At 53.3% G+C, this 20,813-nt stretch overlaps 1 protein-coding gene across 1 annotated transcript in view; it reads left to right on the top strand.

Moving 5' to 3' along the window:
• ALMS1 (ALMS1 centrosome and basal body associated protein) overlaps positions 1 to 19,975 on the top strand; it is a 41,556-nt gene extending 21,581 nt beyond the window's left edge. The window contains exons 12-19 of the mRNA XM_030947374.1: positions 1,031 to 2,283; positions 5,591 to 5,702; positions 6,563 to 6,763; positions 11,756 to 11,994; positions 12,476 to 12,716; positions 12,950 to 13,013; positions 15,718 to 15,817; positions 19,567 to 19,975. Coding sequence (XP_030803234.1) covers positions 1,031 to 2,283; positions 5,591 to 5,702; positions 6,563 to 6,763; positions 11,756 to 11,994; positions 12,476 to 12,716; positions 12,950 to 13,013; positions 15,718 to 15,817; positions 19,567 to 19,611 — 2,255 coding nt within the window. The 3' untranslated portion in view covers positions 19,612 to 19,975. The remainder of the gene's footprint in view (positions 1 to 1,030; positions 2,284 to 5,590; positions 5,703 to 6,562; positions 6,764 to 11,755; positions 11,995 to 12,475; positions 12,717 to 12,949; positions 13,014 to 15,717; positions 15,818 to 19,566) is intronic.
• Positions 19,976 to 20,813: the final 838 nt, after the last annotated feature.

The raw sequence follows: 20,813 nt of genomic DNA, 5'->3' as shown, positions 1-20,813 counted from the left end.
TAAGGAGAAAGAATATTTTGTGAAGGCAGCCAGTGCGGCTGGAACTTTAAAGAAGCTTTCAGAAGAAAGACTTGCATGTCTTAAATCTTCCCTGACTTCTTCAACCATATTTTTAGATGATCTAATAAAAGATTACCTCTACCCACAGAGCTTGTCTAGAGCTTAAAATTATGCAAGTTATGTATTTTCTTTAAAAAAAGTTTCTCTATACAAACTTATTTTTATTTTTTGCCTGTTTACATTCCTTCCATTTCTTGGTAACTTTCTAAAAAGCCAGGAATAGCAAAGTTCTGCCTGGCATTCCCGAGCCTGATCTCATTTGTCAGGAGGATGTGGAGGAAGCCTCTTACACAAGTTTATAAACATTGCCCTTGTATGGGAAGAAAAATTCCTGCACTTCCAGAGTTAGTGAGGCTGGGCCTGGCTGCAGCATCTGTGATCTCTGTGCTCCAGCACAGCCCCTGTGCTGGGAAGGGAGGAGGTCCAAGCACCCAGTCCTTTCTACAAAAGACACAGGGCACATTCTCAAACTGGATAGCTTTTACAGTATGTTAAAGATCACTTTAAAGCTGTTTTGGAGAGTGCTCCTGGCTTGTGCTGGGTGTGTTTCCTGGATGGCCAGGGCATGCCCATCCCTGGCAGTGTCCAGGGCCAGGCTGGGTGGGAATGGGGTACCTTGGTGTAGTGGGGGTGTCCCTGCCCGTGGCACTGGATGGGCTCTGGGGTCCCTCCCATGGCTCTAGTAAAGGCTCAGTTCAGGGTTGGTCAGGGCAGCTCCCTGAGGTGGAACTAGATTCCTCCCCAGATTCACTTGGATGGAATATCCTCTTGGATTCCATGTAGCAAAAGGTAGAAAACATTTGTTTGTGTGATTTTAATAATGCTCAAACCTCATCTCCAGGTTCACTGTGTTTGGGAATGAGCTCGGTGATCCTGCTTTCAATCCTTTGTGGTGTTTTGGGTGTTTTAGGATGAAAATCCTGCACTTCAAGCAGAGCAGCGAAACATTCATGTGTTTTGTGTCTTGCAGGGCTCCCAGCTGGTTCTCAGCGTGCAGAACCCTCCCGTGGTGTCCCTGAGCCCCGCACCATGCCCACCAGGCAGAGCTGCAGCCAGCAGCCCAGGGAGCCCTGCAGGGCCAGGGCTGGAGCTGGGCACGCTGCCCAGGGCACAGCAGGGCAGTTCTTTGCCCTCCCTGCAGAGGCTGACGACAGCAGGAGCGAGGAGCTGAGCGCCAGGCCATCCTCTGGGCACGGGGCAGCTGGCACGGGGCTGCCCCAGGGCGCTGCTGGCACCGAGCCTGCCCCACGGGGCCGGGCTGCTCACCTGCAGGACAGCGTGGGGAAGGCACCACGGCACAGGGGCCACGCCAGGGGCGGCCTGGACGAGCTGTGGCTGAGCTTCCTGGAGCGCCAGGGCACCCAGCAGCAGCAGCAGCTCAGGAGGAGCGGGGAGCTGACCCTCGTGCAGCGCCTGGATCGGCTGGCCAGGCTCCTGCAGAACCCCATCAGGCACACCCTGGCAGCCACAGCTGCTGGGGACAAGGGTCCTGGGCAGGAAATGCAGGGAAGGGAGCAGCCAGAAACTGGGCTGGCAGGAAAAGCCAGGTCTGGGAGCAGCACGGAGCCAAAGGGAGCACGAGTGGCACAGAGGCCACGTGTGAGCCATGGCAGCAGCAGCCCAGGGGAGCTCAGGGCAGCCAGGCCGGGGCAGAAGGTGATCCAGCACCTGGGCAGGATCCTGGAGGAGCAGCAGCACCTGGGCAGGGTCCTGGAGGAGCAGCAGCACCTGAGCAGGGTCCTAGAGGAGCAGCAGCTCCTGGGCAGGGTCCTGGAGGAGCAGCAGCACCTGGGCAGGGTCCTGGAGGAGCAGCAGCGCCTGGGCAGGGTCCTGGAGGAGCAGCAGCACCTGGGCATCCCGAGAGACAGCTCCTCAGAGACCAGGCTGAGCGGGGAGCCCAGCAGCTGCAGCACGTGCAGCACCTCGGCGTGGGACACGGGGACAGGGCTGGACACCTCCCCTGCCTCCGGGGACAGCAGCTCCCTGTCCCTGTCCACCATTGACACAGCCAGGCTGCTCCGGGCCTTCGGGCAGCACAGGCTGGCCCCAAGCACCGACACCCCCAGCCCAGCCCCAGAGCTGTCCCCAGAGCTGTCCCCGAGGCTGGCCCGGCTGTACCGTGCCATCAGCCAGCAGAAGAGGCGCTCTGAGAAGTGGCAGGAGCAGAACGGAGCAGCAGGGACTGCAGGATGTCAGAGCCTCGGGAAGGGCCAGCAGAGCCAGGTAAGAGCTCCCTGAGCCCAGCCCTGCCCCATCCCCATAGGAATCCCCACTGCTGCCAGCTCTGTGAGCTGGGAACCACTGGGAGTCACTGAGAGTCACTGGGAATCACTGGGACTCACTGAGAGTCACTGGGAACCACTGGGAACCACTGGGAATCTCTGTGAATCATCGGGAATCACTGGGAACCACTGGGAGTCACTGAGAGTCACTGGGAATCACTGGGAGTCACTGGGAATCTCTGTGAATCACTGGGAGTCACTGGGAACCACTGGGAATCTCTGTGAATCATTGGGAATCATTGGGAGTCACTGAGAGTCTCTGGGAATCACTGGGAGTCACTGGGAATCACTGGGAATCTCTAGGAATCATTGGGAATCACTGGGAGTCACTGAGAGTCTCTAGGAATCACTGGGAATCTCTGTGAATCATTGGGAATCACTGGGAGTCACTGAGAGTCTCTGGGAATCTCTCGAAATCTCTGAGAACCTCTGTGAATCTCTAGGAATCACTGGGAATCTCTGAGAATGACTTGGAATCATTGAGAATCACTGAGAGTCACTGGGAATCTCTGGGAATCTCTGGTTTGTAGGGGAGGCTTCTGCCTTCCATTGGGCAGCCCCATCCAAGGTCTGAGTCTGCAGGAGCCAGGGCAGCAGCTCAGGCTGGCACACACCACCTGGATGTGCCCTCCTTGTCTCCATTCCATTGGGAAAAGATCCCTGTGAGCCAGGGCAGCAGCTCAGGCTGGCACACACCACCTGGATGTGCCCTCCCTGTCTCCATCCCCTTGGGAGCAGATCCCTGTGAGCCAGGGCAGCAGCTCAGGCTGGCACACACCACCTGGATGTGCCCTCCTTGTCTCCATCCCCTTGGGAGCAGATCCTGCTGTCCCAGTCCTTGGGGACAGACACCTGCAGGCTCTGCCTTGGGCGGTGCCCAACCATTGTGAGGTTGTAAATCAGATGCAAATTCCAGCCAGGACATCCCCGGGCAAGGATCCATACAATTATTGGAGTTTCCCTGCTGCTGGGCTTGTAAAAATTTGTAAATTGTTTTGTCTGGCTGGTTGTGAGGTTTTTTCTTTAGGGAGCTGAGAATTCCAGGTGAGAGCTCTGCAGTGCAGCTGTTTGAAAGGGGAGGGAATAATTCCTTCAGGTGAATTCGGTTGTTGCCCTTGGCAGGAGAAATGGAAATGTTCTTAAAGAGGGACTCAGCCTGGATTTGGTGATTTTAGTTCGGAATTACAGAGTTCAGGGGTTCTGTAATCCACAGGAATGCTGAAAAGTACAGAGCAAGTGAGGAATATTGAATTACTTCTTTCATTTTTTTGTATTTCCAGATGAAAGTGGAACTGGCATCATTACTGCCAGATTTAATTTAAATTAGCTATTTTATTTTATAGAAACAGCTTCAAGTCTGTTTGTCAAATTAGCCAGTGAATGATGAAGTAATTAAAAATAATGCCAATAACTAAATTAATCTGGGGGAGAAACAATCTTTTTGAAGGTGAAGAATGGTTAGAAAATATTTTATTTAATCTTTTTATTCATAACATTTATTTGAAGGTGAAATAAAACTGTCCTGAACTTTGCAATGTTAGGACTATTAACCAGAACCACCAGCATTAGGATCCAACATTTCTGGCACAGTTGTAGAATTGACAAGATTATTTTATTCCATGTTCCATTGACAAGATGAATTTTTCAGGGTCTATTGAATCTTAAACCCAAATCTGATTTTTTAACCTGTTAAATCATCTGTGAGATGACAAATGGAATTAATGCTATGGGGAATAAACCCTTTAAAGCCTCATTGAGTGGCCATGGCATTAGACACTCACATTTTTTATCTGCTGGTGAAATATTCTTTTTAAAAAATCCATCTGAAGACACACATGATCCCCCTCAAATAAGGAATGAGAGAAGATAGATGGCAGAACAGCAAATTTTATTTAAAATTCAGATTTTGGTCATTTCTGGGCTGTTTTGCCCAGGCTGGGTGGCTGCTGCTGGGCACTGCTGCAGTGCAAGGGAAGGGCAATTTTGGGGTTTTTCTCCCTGGTTTGACACGTTTTTGCCAAGCATGTAATTCAGATTCACACATTCACAATTCAAATGTTCACATGCTCTGTTATCTGAAAGGAAATCCATATCCATACATCCGTGCAGTGCCTCTCCTGGAGCTGGGATAGTTACAGGAGATTAAAGAAAAGCAGGTTTATGAGAGCCAGAATGGCCTCCTTCTAGTATTGGGTTTTGTTTGGGGTGATGGAGCTGCAGTAAAGGGGAATAAAGAGGTCTCTGCATTTCCATGGCCTCCTTCTAGTACTGAGTTTTGTTTGGGGTGATCAGCTCCAGCAAAAGGGAATAAAGAGGTCTCTGTATTTATTTTTACTGCAGTATAAGCGGGAATAAAGGGGCTGGTGTTGGGGGTGACTCACAGGACACCAGTTAATTTCCTCCAGGTTCCTGATTGCAGCTCTGTAATTAGAGCTGGAGCTCAGGGGGCTGTGGGCACTGTCAGGGTGTGTGCTGGGAGCCCGGAGGTGCTGCCAGGTCCCTGGTGTTAATAGAGCCCCCAGAGCCAAGGCTGGGACAGCCTTCCTGCTTTTAATGGCTTTGTTAATTGAAATCAATGCGTGATCTGCGAGCTGTGTCCAGCCCTGCAGCTTTCACACCTGGCTTGGTGGGAATGAAGGTGTGACAGTCCCCTCAGCCCCGCTCCTTCCATGTCCCTCCTGTTTCTTGGATTTATGGAGTTGAATTTCTCCCAGCTGGAGGACTCTGTGGTGAGGATCACAGGGTGAGGGAGCTTGCCCTGCTTTGAAAGGGTTTTGCCTGCCCACCCTGCCAGGGAACAATTCCCAGTGTCCCACCCATCCGTGCCCTCTGGCAGTGGGAGCCATTCCCTGTGTCCTGTCCCTCCATCCCTGTCCCCAGTCCCTCTGCAGCTCTCCTGGAGCCCCCTCTGAGCTCTCCCTTCAGCTGACCAGCCCCACGTGGGCTAGAGGATGCCCAGTGCTGTCCTGACTGATGCCAGCAAGCTCTTGCCACAGAAATCATGTGCTTTTGTAATGTAACTATGTGCTTTTCAACGATGTACCAAAGCAGGCTGCTGGAAATGCACGGGGTGGAGCCAGGGCTGGGTTTTGTGAGAGCAGGGCCCAGCTCAGCCTGGGCTCAGCACTAACAACAACAGAACCAAGGTACAACGGGGGGAAAGCAATGGCTGCTTTCTGTTTAGATGCTGTTTGCTGCTGGTTTTGGTTGGAATTTCAGGAATTCCTGTTGCCTTGCCTGTTTTGTAGAGCGGCATGCCCTTCTCAGACTCCACCTGTGCCAGCAGCAGCTCCTGGGGCCCCAGCTGTGCCCTGAGCCACAAGAGACGGGCACGGATGCTGAACAAAGGCATCCAGGCAGGTGAGGCCCTGAATCCCACACCTCCCTGGGCTCCTCCTGCCCTTGGAACCTGTCCTCCACAGCCTGGGTGTTCTGGGGATGGGTCTGTACAGGCAGCACTCCAAATTCACTCCAGGTGCTGCCAGGGAAGGGTGATGTGTTCAGTGAACGGGAGCTGTTTATTTGCCATTCTTGGGCTGCTTTAAAAACCAGTTTTCTCACTTGTAAGTTTATTAACCTCAGCTTCTGCTCCATTTCAATGGCAAAGGTGAGCTGCCTTTTTTTATCTATTGTTTTTCCCCAAGACATCTGTTCCTCCCAGAATGGGTTTTGTAGGCATATGCTATTTCAGAAGGCAACTGCAGTGTTCTTCCTGGGAATATTTTGGGTGTTAAATTCTATTTCAGTCCCGAGCTGCTCCTGGCCTGGTGCAGTTCTGCAGTTGGGTTTTTTCTGGTGGCAATTAGCAGTTTCTTCATTGCTTTCATTTCCACGCCAACTCCCCATCATCACATTGAGTAATGGCCCTGGTTTATTCATCAGATACAGCAATTATTTATTTATTCCTGCTTGTGTGCAAGCAGATTGAATCAGGGAAGGATTTTCATAGGGCAGAGTTAATTCCAGTTGAATTCCCACCCCCAGATAAATGTATATTTTGCTTGGGGTACTTGATTTTAATTTCCTTCAGATAATGAAGCAGTAATAATCCCGAGCCACTGGAAACTCCCCTTGCTTTGGGGAAGTGTAAAACAGAAATGTGAGAGGTTTGGACTGTTGGAGGTGGGTGAAGGATGTGATTCTTCACTCCTGGCTGGGGTGGGGTCGTTGCCCGCCCTGGCACACGGGACTCAGGTGTCCCTGCTTGGTTTGCATTCCAGGGGACCTGGAGATCGTCAGCAGTGCCACCAAGAGGAACACCCGGGACGTTGGGGTGACCTTCCCCACGCCCAGGAGCAGCCAGCAGCTGTGGGAGCCCCCGGGGCAGGGCCAGGGCACAGCCTGGCAGCAGCCCCGGGCACCGCCGGGCAGGCGCCTGACAGACACACGGACCAGGAGGGGCAGGCTGCACTTCCAGCAAGGTCAGTGCCGGGGCAGGGCTGGGGACAGGCAGGGCTGGGGACACCTGGGCAGGGCTGGGGACAGGCAGGGCAGGGCTGGGGACAGGCAGGGCAGGGCCGGGGACACCTGGGACAGGGCCGGGGACACCCGGGGCAGGGCTGGGGACAGGCAGGGCAGGGCCGGGGACACCTGGGACAGGGCCGGGGACACCTGGGCAGGGCCGGGGACAGCTGGGACAGGGCTGGGGACACCTGGGACAGGGCCAGGGACAGCTGGGACAGGGCTGGGGACAGCTGGGACAGGGCTGGGGACACCTGGGACAGGGCTGGGGACACCTGGGACAGGGCCGGGGCCACCGGGGCAGGGCCGGGGACACCTGGGACAGGGCGGCGGGCACCGGGCCCTGGGCAGGGAACTGGGCAGGGGGACAGGCAGGGCAGGGCGGGGACACCCGGGCAGGGCTGGGGACACCTGGGCAGGGCTGGGGACACCCGGGGCAGGGCTGGGGACACCCGGGGCAGGGCTGGGGACACCTGGGCAGGGCTGGGGACACCTGGGCAGGGCTGGGGACACCTGGGCAGGGCTGGGAACAGCCAGGGCAGGGCTGGGGACACCTGGGCAGGGCTGGGGACACCTGGGGCAGGGCTGGGGACAGCTGGGACAGGGCTGGGGACAGGCAGGGCAGGGCTGGGGACACCTGGGGCAGGGCTGGGGACACCCGGGGCAGGGCTGGGGACAGCCAGGGCAGGGCTGGGGACACCTGGGGCAGGGCTGGGGACACCTGGGCAAGGCTGGGGACACCTGGGGCAGGGGCTGGGGACACCTGGGCAGGGCTGGGGACACCTGGGGCAGGGCTGGGGACACCTGGGGCAGGTCTGGGACACCCGGGACAGGGCTGGGGACAGCCAGGGCAGGGCTGGGGACACCTGGGGCAGGGCTGGGGACACCTGGGCAGGGCTGGGGACACCTGGGGCAGGACTGGGGACACCTGGGGCAGGACTGGGGACAGCCAGGGCAGGGCTGGGGACACCTGGGGCAGGGCTGGGGACACCTGGGCAGGGCTGGGGACACCCGGGCAGGGCTGGGGACACCTGGGACAGGGCTGGGGACAGGCAGGGCAGGGCTGGGGACACCTGGGGCAGGTCTGGGACACCTGGGGCAGGGCTGGGGACACCTGGGCAGGGCTGGGGACACCTGGGACAGGGCTGGGGACACCTGGGGCAGGGCTGGGGACACCTGGGACAGGGCCAGGGACACCTGGGACAGGGCTGGGACACCCGGGACAGGGCTGGGGACACCTGGGACAGGGCTGGGGCCACCTGGGGCAGGGCTGGGGCCACCTGGGGCAGGGCCAGGGACAGCCAGGGCTGTGTCCCAGTCCTTGGTGGTGGTGCACACACCCTGCCCCAAGAGCATCCTGTGCCAGGGGGCAGGAGCCACGAGAGCACAGCACACACACTGATCTATGGACAGACAACGCTTCAAGTAATTACAGTTGAAAAGTGCTGTGTTTATTACAGCACTGGGTACAAGGGGGATAATTTCTAAAGGTATGTGTGCTCTTGAGAGGCTAAACTTCCTTTTGTCCCTTAACCTGTTGCACATGCATTAAGCTTTGCAATAGGTTTATGCATATTTATTTATTTCAATTAGTTCTGATCAGTTCTTGTGCAGAGAGCTCTCTGGTTGTCCATCCATCTCCTGTAGCTTTAGTTTTGGTTTGCTTCTTGTTTTAAGGTCTGAGGCCCCTCATATTTTCTTCTAGCTTGGAAGTTCACACTCTCTTCACCTTGTTTGAAGCAGCTTTGTGAGCTGCAGGCTGTTGCAAGCACAGGTTTTTTACGAGCACAGCAAATGGACAGACTGTACAGACTAAAAAATTCAAAGCAGCACACTTCACCTAAATCTGAAATGGGCTTCTGACCTCAGTTAATTCCTAACCTCATGTCTCAACACACACAGAGCGCGGGAGGGTCCAGGCATGGAGCTCCAACATCCTTTATTTCAGACAACGCTGAAGGGCTCCAGGGGCCAGAGACAAACACAAAGGAGGGTGTAAATACAGGAGGAGGGAATCAGGGATCCAGTGGTCTGAGGGCTCAGGGGTGGTACTCAGGGAAGGGACTGACAGTGTTGCAGGCTGGTAGAAATGCTGCAGCCTTTCTTGAGGTGTCTCCAATAGCAGCTCAGAGTAAGGCCACCAGAACAGCCATTTCAGGTCCATGCACACACCCACCACAGATAGCTGGGCAGAGGAAGCACAGGAAGGGTCTTTGCATGGTGTATTCCAGAGAAGGCTTATTTCAAAGCATGCCAAGGGATCAGGAACAAAGACAAAACCATGGGGTGTGCACAGGTTCGGGTATGGGGTTAGTGACCTGAGGGCACAGGGGTGGGCAAAGGGCAGCAGCCTGTAGGGGGGTGAGTACATGGGGTGGGCAGGGTCAGCTGGCCCGTGGGGGAGGCAATCTGATGTGGACTGGCAGGAGTGCTCAGAGCACCATGGCTCTATCAGCCCAGGCGGGGAAAGCTCTGTGGTAGATTCTTCCAAGGCAGGGCAATCCCTGGGGATTTCCCTGGGGGGAGGATTCAGAGGGACCCACACAACAGGGGATGCCAGGGTGGGTGGGCAGGGTTACACAAACCAATGGAGTAATGGGGAAGGGAGAACTCTCTAGAACATGAACGGGGTGGATGGGCAGGGTTACACAAACCAGTGGGGTAATGGGGAAAGGGAGAACTCTCTAGAACATGAACAGGGTGGGTGGGCAGGGTTACACAAACCAGTGGGGTAATGGGGAAGGGAGAACTCTCTAGAACATGAACGGGGTGGATGGGCAGGGTTACACAAACCAGTGGGAACACAGGGAAGGGAGAACTCTCTAGAACATGAACAGGGTGGGTGGGCAGGGTTACACAAACCAATGGGGTAATGGGGAAGGGAGAACTCTCTAGAACATGAACGGGGTGGATGGGCAGGGTTACACAAACCAGTGGGAACACAGGGAAGGGAGAACTCTCTAGAACATGAACAGGGTGGGTGGGCAGGGTTACACAAACCAATGGGGTAATGGGGAAGGGAGAACTCTCTAGAACATGAACGGGGTGGATGGGCAGGGTTACACAAACCAATGGGAACACAGGGAAGGGAGAACTCTCTGGAACATGAACATATAGGGAAAAAGGGGTAGGGAAGGCCAGCAGGCCAGTGGGCAGATCAGAACCGGATAAACTGACGCAGAGCTGCAGAGCACCGTGGGGGAAGCCTCCTTGCTCTCCCTGAGCTGTGAGGAGTGCCCAGAGCCTGGGGTGCATCTCTCCAGGGCATTGCCACTGCCCGCTCCCTGGTGGGCTCATGGGTCTCCACAGAGCTGACCCTGCCACAGCCTCCTCCTACTGGGATTTCATGGGAGTTCAGCCCAACCCTGCCGGGGGATTGCAGTGCTGGCTTCTGCTGGCATTTTCAGCCATGAACCAGCTGTTACAGCAGGAAATGCACTCATTAGGGAGGAATAAACAAGGTGGAGAGGTGGCAATCCTGTAGGTGCTTAACATGAACTTCTGAGACACAAAAGGTGCTGTTAAACTCTCAGTGCCGGTCACCAACTTGTCCTTAATGTCTCCTGCCCTGAGGCTTCCCAGGAGATTTTTCCAGAGCACTTGGGTGAAAACTGGGAAGAACTCGACTGGTTTTGAGAGTTGCATTTTTAGGCTGCTGGTGGAGTCTCCTGACGTTTTCATTTATTTTTTTTGTCTCTTAAATTCTTCACAACATCACAATTAAATGTTTAAAAATATTTCCCTTACTCATCACTGTTGTTGTTGTGGGGACTGATCATTCTCTCTCATAAGGGTTTAATTTAGAAAATTCAGAATATCTGCTCAGAATCCCAGCTGATGTATTCACATCACTGTGTGTGTAAACTGTGAGTAACTGAATTCCTGGAGACACGTTGAGCATTTGGGAGATGGAAAGCATTTGATCTTCCAAAACATGGATGAAGAGCCACAGGGCTTAGGCCAGCAGAAAGGCTCCTTAGAAGTGTGTGATTGCTGGTAAATGACTGCTCTTTCCATGGAGGGAAACGTGGAAAATGAAACCTGGGCCTTTGAAAAGTGGTGTTTGGTAAAGACTTGCTGGGCAAGGAATTCTCTTGAACCTGCCCAAGGTGTTTCCTACAGAAATTCCCCTGGAATTCAGCTGCAGTGGGGAGTTGCTGCAGTGCTGGCACTGGCTGGGTTTAGCTGCAAACCTGCACCTGGTTTAACCCCAGGTGCACCTGAACCCCTGGTCCTTCCCTCCTGAGGGGTGTGGGACAGGATGGGAGGCTGAGAGTGGGGAAACCACTGGATTGGGATAGAGACAGGATAGCAGGGAAAGGAAAAGCCACATGAGCACACACAGACAGGGAATTCATTCTCCACTTGCAGAATGCTGGAGTGGGTGGGGTTGGGAGGGACCTTAAATCCCCCCAGTGCCACCCCTGCCATGGCAGGGACACCTCCCACTGTCCCAGGTGCTCCCAGTGTCCAGCCTGGCCTGGGCACTGCCAGGGATCCAGGGACAGCCCCAGCTGCTCTGGGAATTCCAGCCCAGCCCCTGCCCACCCTGCCAGGGAACAATTCCTAATTCCCCATATCTGGTGTAAACCTGCCCTCCTTCAGCTTCAGACTCTTTCTCCTTGTCCCAGGTCCCTCTGCAGCCTCCTTGGAACCCCCTGTAGGCACTGGAGGGACCCTGGAGGGCCCCTGCCCACTTTCCCCTCCCCAGGAGAGCTCCATTGTGCCTGCTGTGACCTGGGAGGTCAAAGCACCATCGTTCCAAGTGTTCCCCTTCCTCTTCACTCAGCTCTGTCTCCTGACTGTGATCTGGGATGCCCCTTGGGTCAGCTGGCATCACCTCTCCTGGCTGTGTCCCCTCATTCCTGCAGGAATAAAGGACCATGGATTGGATGGACAACAGGCACAGGAATTGCCTCAATTCTTCTTTCTCTCCCGTGCTCTTTTAACAGGGACGCCGTGGCTCGTCCCAGCAGAGGACTTGGAATGTGAATCAAGGAAAGAAAACCAGCGCAGTGCCTGCCCTGGCCCTGGGCCGGCCTGGTTTGAGCCCTGGAGCAGCACAAAGCCCTGGAGAGAGCCCCTGAGGGAGAAGAACTGGGAGGAGCAGCCCAGGCGGGGCCAGGGGGCAGTGACAGCCCCGGGGGCTGGCAGGGCGCTGGGGCAGCCCCTGGGCAAGCTCACGCTGCAGGTGAGGCACCCTGACCCAGGCCCTGCTGGGACACATCCTGGACTGCTCTGGCTTTCCCCAGGATCCTGCCCCAGCTTATTTCCCCACTATTTGACTTGGTCTGGTGTTACAGGGGTTAAACCCCTTGGCTTCAGGAGCCAGGGGGATGTAGCTGACAGAACGCCCCACCACACTTGTTTCCACACAGAAACAGTACTGAGGCGTACATAGTGTGAGATCAAAATGAGTTTTTATTATTTTTTCTTATTATTTTGGGGTTTTTTTTCCTTTCTGGCCAGTTTATTTCCACGTTGTTAAAGCAGAGGCTCAGAGGCTGCTGGCCTCCGAGCACCTACCCAGCCTGAAGCACAGGAGTTTTATATTACACCCAATATTGTGAGGGGATTTTTTCCATGCTCTGGGGTTGCTGGTGGGTGTTCTGGGTCTCCCCCGCAGCTGCCAGCCCCAGTGTGGCCAGCAGGGTGTGTTTGTGTCCCCTCAGGAGGCGCTGGCCCTGCACCGCCCCGACTTCATCTCGCGCTCGGGGCAGCGCCTGCGGCACCTGCGGCTGCTGCGCGAGGAGAGGAGGCTGCACAGGTGCCCGAGGGAGCAGCTGCTGCCAGCCCAGGGGGAAACCCTGCTGCCAGCCCAGGGGGAGCAGCTGCTGCCAGCCCAGCAGCTGTTGCAGCCTGCAAGGAGGAGAAAAGACTGCAGGACTGCAAATCACCTGGTGTCCAACCGAGGTACGTCAGGGCTCTGCTTTGAATTCTTTGGTTTCATGAACCCCACGTTATGCTTCAGGGTGTATTTATTTACTTTGTATTTCTCCTAAAGCCATTACAGTTATTTTAGCCTCTTGTCTGTAAGATCTTGTAAAGAGTTTTTTGTAAGTACTTCTATAAAACTGACAAAGGACTCAGATTGTTGCTGTAACAAACTCATTCATCGTTCCCTTCTCTCAAAATTTTCTGTTCAGGTTTCCTGATGAGAGAAAAAAGAAGAGCAATTCCCAAGCATGAAATGGTTCAAAGATCCAAAAGGTAAAGTTCAGGGAATTTGACTTCAGGTGGATCAGTGCCCTGGGTAGGGAAGAGCTCTGAATCCTGTCTGCAGTCAAAGAACTGAGTGTACAAATAATTCAGCTTTTTCAGTGAAAAATGCAGGTGCCTTATCAGAGGGAGAAATGTCCTACTTGGAAGTTGCAAGAAACAAAATCATTTTGGAAAATAATTTCTGTAGCTAGACCTAGGATTCTGCTTCAGTGTCAGCCATCCACAGCAGACTGGGTCCCACTTGGAGAGGGAATGGGCTGGGGGACACTGGAGCATCTGAGGAAGCTCACAAATTACCAAAGTGGGTAATTGGGCCAGCAGCGAGGCAGCATTGCCCCAAAGGAAGAGGCTTTCCATAGAAATAATCACCCCAAGGGAACGCAGAGACTTTTACCCTTGGAGAAAGCACCTCAGGGTAGGGTTTGTGTTATTTCTGACTGCAGTAATTCATCTCTGCAGTGCCCAGCACACTCCATGGACTTACCCTTGAACAGCTGTGCTGCAGAGGGGCCGTGGGAAGGGATGGTGAAAAATGGGAGTTCACTGCTGCTCAGTTTTGCTGTGAATGGGATGGGAGGCGCTGGGCCAGGACCAGCAGAGGAGGCAGAGCCTGAAATAGTCCCAGGTTGGTGGGATGAGGCCTGAGCAGCCTGGTCCAGCCTTGGAATTAACCCTGCTTTGAGCAGGAGCTTGGTGGCCTCCAGAGGTTTCTGCCAGCCTCGGTTTCCCTGTGATTCCACCAAACCCCTGCTGCAATACACAATGTATGAAATAAACCCCTTGGTCATTTGTAATGACTTCAGTGATTTTTCATGATCCATTTTAATGATTTTTAGCATTTAGGAGTATTCTTAGGGTGTCTGGGGAAGGTGTCCCTGCCCATGGCAGGGGTGGCACTGGGTGGGCTTGGAGGTTCCTTCCAACCCAAACCATTCCAGGATTGAAGGAAAACTTGGGGAAGCATCAGCACAGGAGAAGACAAAGCAGGGCAACACTACTGAAAGCACTGGAATTCTGGAAATGCCTGGAAAGCTTCAGTGAGGTGACTGCTGTGCTGAACTCCTGCCATGGCTGGAGGGACGTGGGGGGGACACTGAGCTCCAGCTGGGGCACCAGGGCAGGGCAGAGCTACAGGTGCTGCTCAGGGGAGGAGCTGGGGCGGGAGAGGGGCAGTTCTAGGGGCAGGAGAGGGGTTCCAGGGGCAGGAGAGGGGTTCCAGGGGCAGGAGAGGCATCCCAGGGGCAGGAGAGGGATTGCAGGGGCAGGAGAGGCATTGCAGGGGCAGGAGAGGTGTTCCAGGGGCAGGAGAGGGGTTCAGGGGCAGGAGAGGGGTTCCAGGGGCAGGAGAGGGGTTCAGGGGCAGGAGAGGGGGTCCAGGGGCAGGAGAGGGGTTCCAGGGGCAGGAGAGGCATTGCAGGGGCAGGAGAGGGGTTCCAGGGGCAGGAGAGGGGTTCTAGGGGCAGGAGGGGCATCCCAGGGGCAGGAGAGGCATCCCAGGGGCAGGAGAGGCATCGTAGGGGCAGGAGAGGGTTCGGGACAGGAGGGGGTTCCAGGGGCAGGAGAGGGTTCCAGGGGCAGGAGAGGCATCCCAGGGGCAGGAGAGGCATTGCAGGGACAGGAGAGGGGTTCCAGGGGCAGGAGAGGCATTGCAGGGATAGCAGAGCCATCCCAGGGATAGCAGAGCCATCCCAGGGGAAGCAGAGCCATCCCAGGGGAAGCAGAGCCATCCCAGGGGAAGCAGAGCCATCCCAGGGGTAGCACAGCCATCCCAGGGGTAGCAGAGCCATCCCAGGGGTAGCAGAGCCATCCCAGGGGTAGCAGAGCCATCCCAGGGATAGCAGAGCCATTCCAGGGGTAGCAGAGCCATCCCAGGGGAAGCAGAGCCATCCCAGGGGTAGCAGAGCCATCCCAGGGATAGCAGAGCCATTCCAGGGGTAGCAGAGCCATCCCAGGGGCAGGAGAGGGGCAGTTCTCCCAGGGGTAGCAGAGCCATCCCAGGGATAGCAGAGCCATTCCAGGGGTAGCAGAGCCATCCCAGGGGAAGCAGAGCCATCCCAGGGGCAGGAATTGCCAGGCTCAGTGCTGCTGGGGACTGCACAGTGGGACAGCAGCAAACTGCAAACACATTTGTCAGAGATGTGCTTGGCCAGCAGCCCTTAGGGATGTGGGGAGAAAGCAGAGGATGTGTGTGGCAATAAAGCAGACAGGACTCAGTTTCTTCATGCAGGCAGAATAAAGCTCATATTAAAATAAAAAAATAAATAAGCAAATATAAAAATATAAAAATGATAAATAGTATAAATATAGAAATAAATATACATAAATAAAGCTCATATTTACACAGTTTTAAAAAACATTGTGTTAGACTCTTAATTGGTTAGTAACCTTCTTAACACTCAGCCTATTGGTCAGAAGGTGCTTGTGTGTGTGTATGTGTTAATGCTTTTTTTCTTCAGGTGTTTTTTCTTTGTAGATTCTCATAGGACAGATTTTTTGTTACTACTTTTTTCTTTACAAGAATAAGTTACTATGCAAACTTGATTCTCATTATACATTTTTTTCACATAAGAACTTACAAGCTGGCTACTAGGGGCTTTTCTTTTATATTTCACCTTGTGTACGTGTGCAGCAGCTGTGGCTTTTAGTGTCAGGCAGGTTCAAATCTGTGGTTTTGCCTTTGCTGTCCCGTTAGGATGTACGAGCAGCTCCCCGAGGTGAGGAGGAAGAGGGAGGAGGAGCAGAGGAGGCAGGAGTACAGCTCCTACCGCCTGCGGGCTCAGCTCTACAAAACTGTGAGTGCAGCACCCCCTGGGCTCAGTGGGGATGGACAAAGACACCTGTTCTTCATGCAGAATAGCCAAACCTCTCTTCACATGGCTCATATTTTATTATATTCATATATATAATAGAATATATATTACATATATATACTAGATATATTTTATATAATAAAATATATACATTTTATATATTTATATAACATATATATTTTATATAGTAAATATAGATTTTGATATAAAGTATATATTTTAATATATTTTTATAAATATAAATATATATAATATAAATATAATATTTAAAGTATGTGTTATATTTCTATTATATATATTTCTTATATAATTATATATTATTTTATATAATAATATAATACATATTATGTATTCTATCATAGAATTATATTCATATTTATATGGTTATCAGAGGGCACCATGCGTGAATCTAACGGGTCAGCAGTTCAGTGAAACTCAGCTCACTGGCTGGCAATGGCTGGTGTAGGTGTCCATCCAACCTTTCTCTTTCCAGCTGTGTTCACATTCTTGTCTCCTGGGGAGGGAACGGTTCACAGGGGTGGAACTTGCCTCCTCACAAGTGTGAACTGTCTTCTCACAAGAATAGATTATTTTGTTAACTGATTGTCACTATTACAATTCCTATCTCACAGTAACCAGGCCTGCTTTTATAAGGGTTTTTGATAAGGTTTTACCTATATGTGACACCCCTCCCCTCTGGAGCACCAAGTTCCTCAGGGGGTGCCAGACACAGGGATCTGCTGAGGGCTGTCTGTTTGAAAAGCCAGGTGTGTGCTGAGGAAGGCAGGAGCCTCCCCTGAAATGGAAAATGCAAAACCCCCTTCCTCTGAATTATTGTAATTTTGAAATTAAGGGGCTCTCAGGCAAAGATATGGGAGCAGGAATAACAGTTCTTTACTAGGAATATTAAAAATACAAATGCAGTAGTACAAAACAACCCTGCCAGAGCCAGACCATGCCCTGCCCCCTGTGTGTCAGGGGTGGCACAGCCCCATCCCATGGGGGCTCAGCCCTCCTGCAGTGCCAGCTGTGCTGCTGCTGGAGCAGGGATCCTGCACAAGGGGGGAGTTTTCCTCTGCAGCTCCAGGGCTGCTGCAGATGGGCCTGGGCTCCCTCTGGCAATGCAGGGCAGCAGAAAGCTGCTCCTCTGGCAATGCAGGGGCAAAGGCTGCTGTGCTGCTCCAGGCTCAGGTGGATCCAGGTAGGAATGCTTGGCTCCTCCCCTGGGCGGAGCATCTCCCCATGGGATGCTGGAATTGGATCAGCCCTGCAGGGACACTCAGTGGCCATGGACAGCAGATAATTAATGATTAATGGCCCATGAACAGCAGATCATTAATGATTAATGGCCCATGGACAGCAGAGATCTCCTGCAGGGAGGATTGGCTGTGGAAGAGATAACAAAAACTGCCCCATGAACAGCAGATCCCTGCCCCAGCTCTGACAGGTGGCAATGGAATACACACTGATCTTGCAGCCCAGGACAGGAGGGAAGAGCTGGGCTTTGCCCAGAGGACAGACTGCAGCTGTGGCTGTCCCTCCTGGCCGTGCTTTAGGGACAGGCTGTGCCTGGATCCCTTCAGGGAAAGGCCTGCAAGGGGCTGGAAACAAATCTGGGCTCCCCTTTCCACCCCACACCTTCCTGTGCCATGGCAAGGAAGAGGCAGAACAGGCCAGAAGCAAAAATCAGATTTTGGAGCCATTTTGTCAGGGTGTAAGTGGTTCTTCCATGTGCACATCCATGGAGGGGCTGGCCCTAAACCCGCCCACGTGCCCCAGCTCTGGCAGGTGGGATGCACACCCCCAGGCACACCTCACAACCCAGGGCACTGCAGTCCAGCTGCTGGGGCTGCCCAGGTGTGTTCCATTCATCAGCCAAGCTCTGCTACTCCTTTCCTTTCCCAAAATCCTGCCATTCCATGGAAAAATGGCTCAGAAGGTGGTGAAATGATACAAACAAGGGCTTGTGCAGGGCCTGGGGTGGAACAGAGGGGTCTTGGAGCACATCCCAGGAAGGACAAGAGTCCTTGAGGCTGCTGGGTTTGCTCTCCTGTGCCCTGGCTGTGGGTGGGTTTGGCTCAGGGAATTCCCAGCCAAGCCTAGCAAAGCCTGGAGTCACCTTTAGTTTATCCAGGCTGGAGTTGCAGTCCTGGTGGAGGGTTACCTGTGAGGGTTCCAGCAGTTTCTGTTTGCCCAGCCCTGGCCCTGCTCAGCCGGGACCCCTGGCTGGGAAGCTGTGGGATAAACCAGTCCCTGAGCATGGACAGGCACTGAAACTGAAACTGGCCTTTTCTTTAAACTCTGGCTCTTAAACTTGCACTCCAGTTTTAGTGTTAAACTCCTGGAGTATTCCAGAGCTGGAGTAACAGGCTTGGCTGTTTGTTGGGAACAGCAGTCATTGGATTTTGGAAGTCAGCACTTGTAATGTGTTCTGTAAAACATCTTCCTACTCTAATTTGGGGAATTTACCACTGGAAAGACTTTAATTTGTTGCTATACTTGGGCAGGGTATTTTCAGGACATTTTTTTTCTCTGGTCTGAGAATTCCAGATGCTGGTACAGTAAAGTTTGAGGAATTCATGAGTTCTGGCAGTCACTGACTTGGAGTGGCAGAGTGGGCTGGAAGCAGGGAGGAAATAGGATCAGAACTTTTGCACATAAACACGGGTTTGATTGGAAGGGAGGTGATGATTCATGGCAGTAAATAACTGCAGTGCTTTAGTTCTCCCTGCTGGTGCAAGAGCTGCTGTAAATCAGGGAATGGGTTGGTGAGGATGGGCTGAGAGCACCAGCTTCTGAGTGAGGCTCATTGTGCCTGAAAAACCAACCACGGATCTTGTGGAATGGCTCCAAAAATGAGATCTGGTCCCAAGGCATTTCTGTGGCAGTTTGGGGCAGCTCACTGAGGGGAAAAGAGAATAATGAGAAGTTTTCTTGGCAGTGAGTGAGGGGGAAACACACTGGGCCCACCCAGAACTGGAGCCATAAAAATCCCTGGGCTGGAGTGCACGGGCATTCTTAACCTGTGAAATTGTTCAATACTTCTCTTTGTTAGGATAGCAAAGTTATTTTTATCACAGGGTGCACGTGGATCGGGGCTGATGCTCTGTCCCAGCAGCCCTTTGCTTCTGTGCTTTCAATTTCAAATAGAGCAGAAAATCCTCCCAGTCAGATCAGGGGACAGGGAGTGCCCTGGAATTTCGCACTCTCTAGTGGGGACAGACTGATCTGGTGGCAGCAGCAGTCAGAACTTTCAGCCCCACTGAAGCAGAAGTGAATTTTCTGAGCTCATCAGATCCAGGTTTGTTCCAATGCTGAGGCTCTTCCACGAGGGGGAGCGAGTCTGTGATCCCCGTGAATGGGAGAGAGCTCCTGGAAGGAGCAGCAGCTCATGGGCATTCCCCCTGTGGGATTCCATAGCCGTCTGTGCAGAGAACTGTGCTCGGCATTTGCAGTGTTCAGAACACTGAACTCACCCGTGTCCCTCTGTTTTTCCCTTGGAGCACAGAGAACCTGTGCTCGGCATTTGCAGTGTTCAGAGCACTGAACTCACCCCTGTCCCTCTGTTTTTCCCTCGGAGCACAGAGAACCTGTGCTCGGCATTTGCAGTGTTCAGAGCGCTGAACTCACCCCTGTCCCTCTGTTTTTCCCTCAGAGCACAGAGAACTGTGCTCGGCATTTGCAGTGTTCAGAGCACTGAACTCACCCCTGTCCCTCTGTTTTTCCCTCAGAAGATCACCAGCCGTGTCCTGGGGAAGAAGGTGTCCTGGAGCTGACCTCAGCCAGCCTGGGCTGAGCACACACAGCCCTGGCACAGGGAGAAGGCACTAAATGCTTCTGCAGCCCCACTTTGTGCTCTTGGCTCCCTTCTGTGCTCACCGGTCCTGCCCTACGTGAGAATCAGGGATTGGGGGGAGTGTCAGGGGTTTAAATAAATAGCTGGGGTTTTGTAGTGGTGGTAGGCACTTCCAGAGGAAACACAGTGTGGAAAAACTTGGTTGATAACATATTTATAACTCCCTGATTGGAATAGCAGTTTTATATATTTATTTTCAATAGGTTTTAACAAGGATTTTTAAACTTTTTAAAATTCACATCTTAATGTAGAAAATTCACTTGTTATGTTTTGTACTTCAATAAAACAGCTGAGTTGTAATAACTGCTGCAGCTGTGTTTGTGTAGGGCCCAGGAGGGGCTGAGCAGAGACACTTCTGGTGGTGCTGGTGGGAGCTTTTAGGGCATTCCTGGGAGAATCCCTTTTTTATTTGATGCTTTGTCCCTGGCTGTGCCCTGGGCCTGCATCACTGAAAGGATGCAGGGCAGAGAGGAGGTTTATGAAATGCTCAAGTCTCAGTTCATAGGATGGATAAACAGGAAAAGACATCTGAGGAAAACAGAGTGGGTGTGAGCTGTGGCTTCCTATGCTCTCTCTGCCTCAGATGTTTGTGGCAATTCAGCCCAAAACAGCTGGGAGGGAACACCCACTGCTGGGAGGGCTGGGCACCCCTGGAGGTGGAAGGTTCTGGAGAGACCCTGCAGGGCCTGGAGGGGCTCCAGGAGAGCTGGAGAGGGACTGGGGACAAGGCCTGCAGGGACAGGAGCCAGGGAATGGCTCCCACTGGGAAAGGGGAGATTGGGCTGGCATCTTGGCAAGGAATTCCTGCCTGGGCTGGAATTCCCAGATTTGCTGGGGCTGCCCCTGGATCCCTGGCAGTGCCCAAGGCCAGGCTGGATCCACCTGGGACAGTGGGAGGTGTCCCTGCCATGGCAGGGGTGGCACTGGGTGGGTTTGGGGTCCCTCCCCACCCAAACCATTCCAGGATTCCCTGATCTGGTCTGGTCTCAGAAGTGGAAGTGCAGATTACAGATAACACCATCCCATGGCTGGGATAAATCAGCTCATGCTGTGGCTCCTCTTCTCAGGCCTTCCCACCTCCCAGGACCCAGTTTTACCTGTTTATCACAGCATCAGCCTGCT

This window comes from Camarhynchus parvulus, chromosome 4 (genome assembly GCF_901933205.1).
Source record: "Camarhynchus parvulus chromosome 4, STF_HiC, whole genome shotgun sequence".
NCBI lineage: Eukaryota > Metazoa > Chordata > Aves > Passeriformes > Thraupidae > Camarhynchus > Camarhynchus parvulus.
The sequence above is the reverse complement of the archived record's forward strand: the minus strand, read 5'-3'. Positions and strand labels throughout refer to the sequence as shown.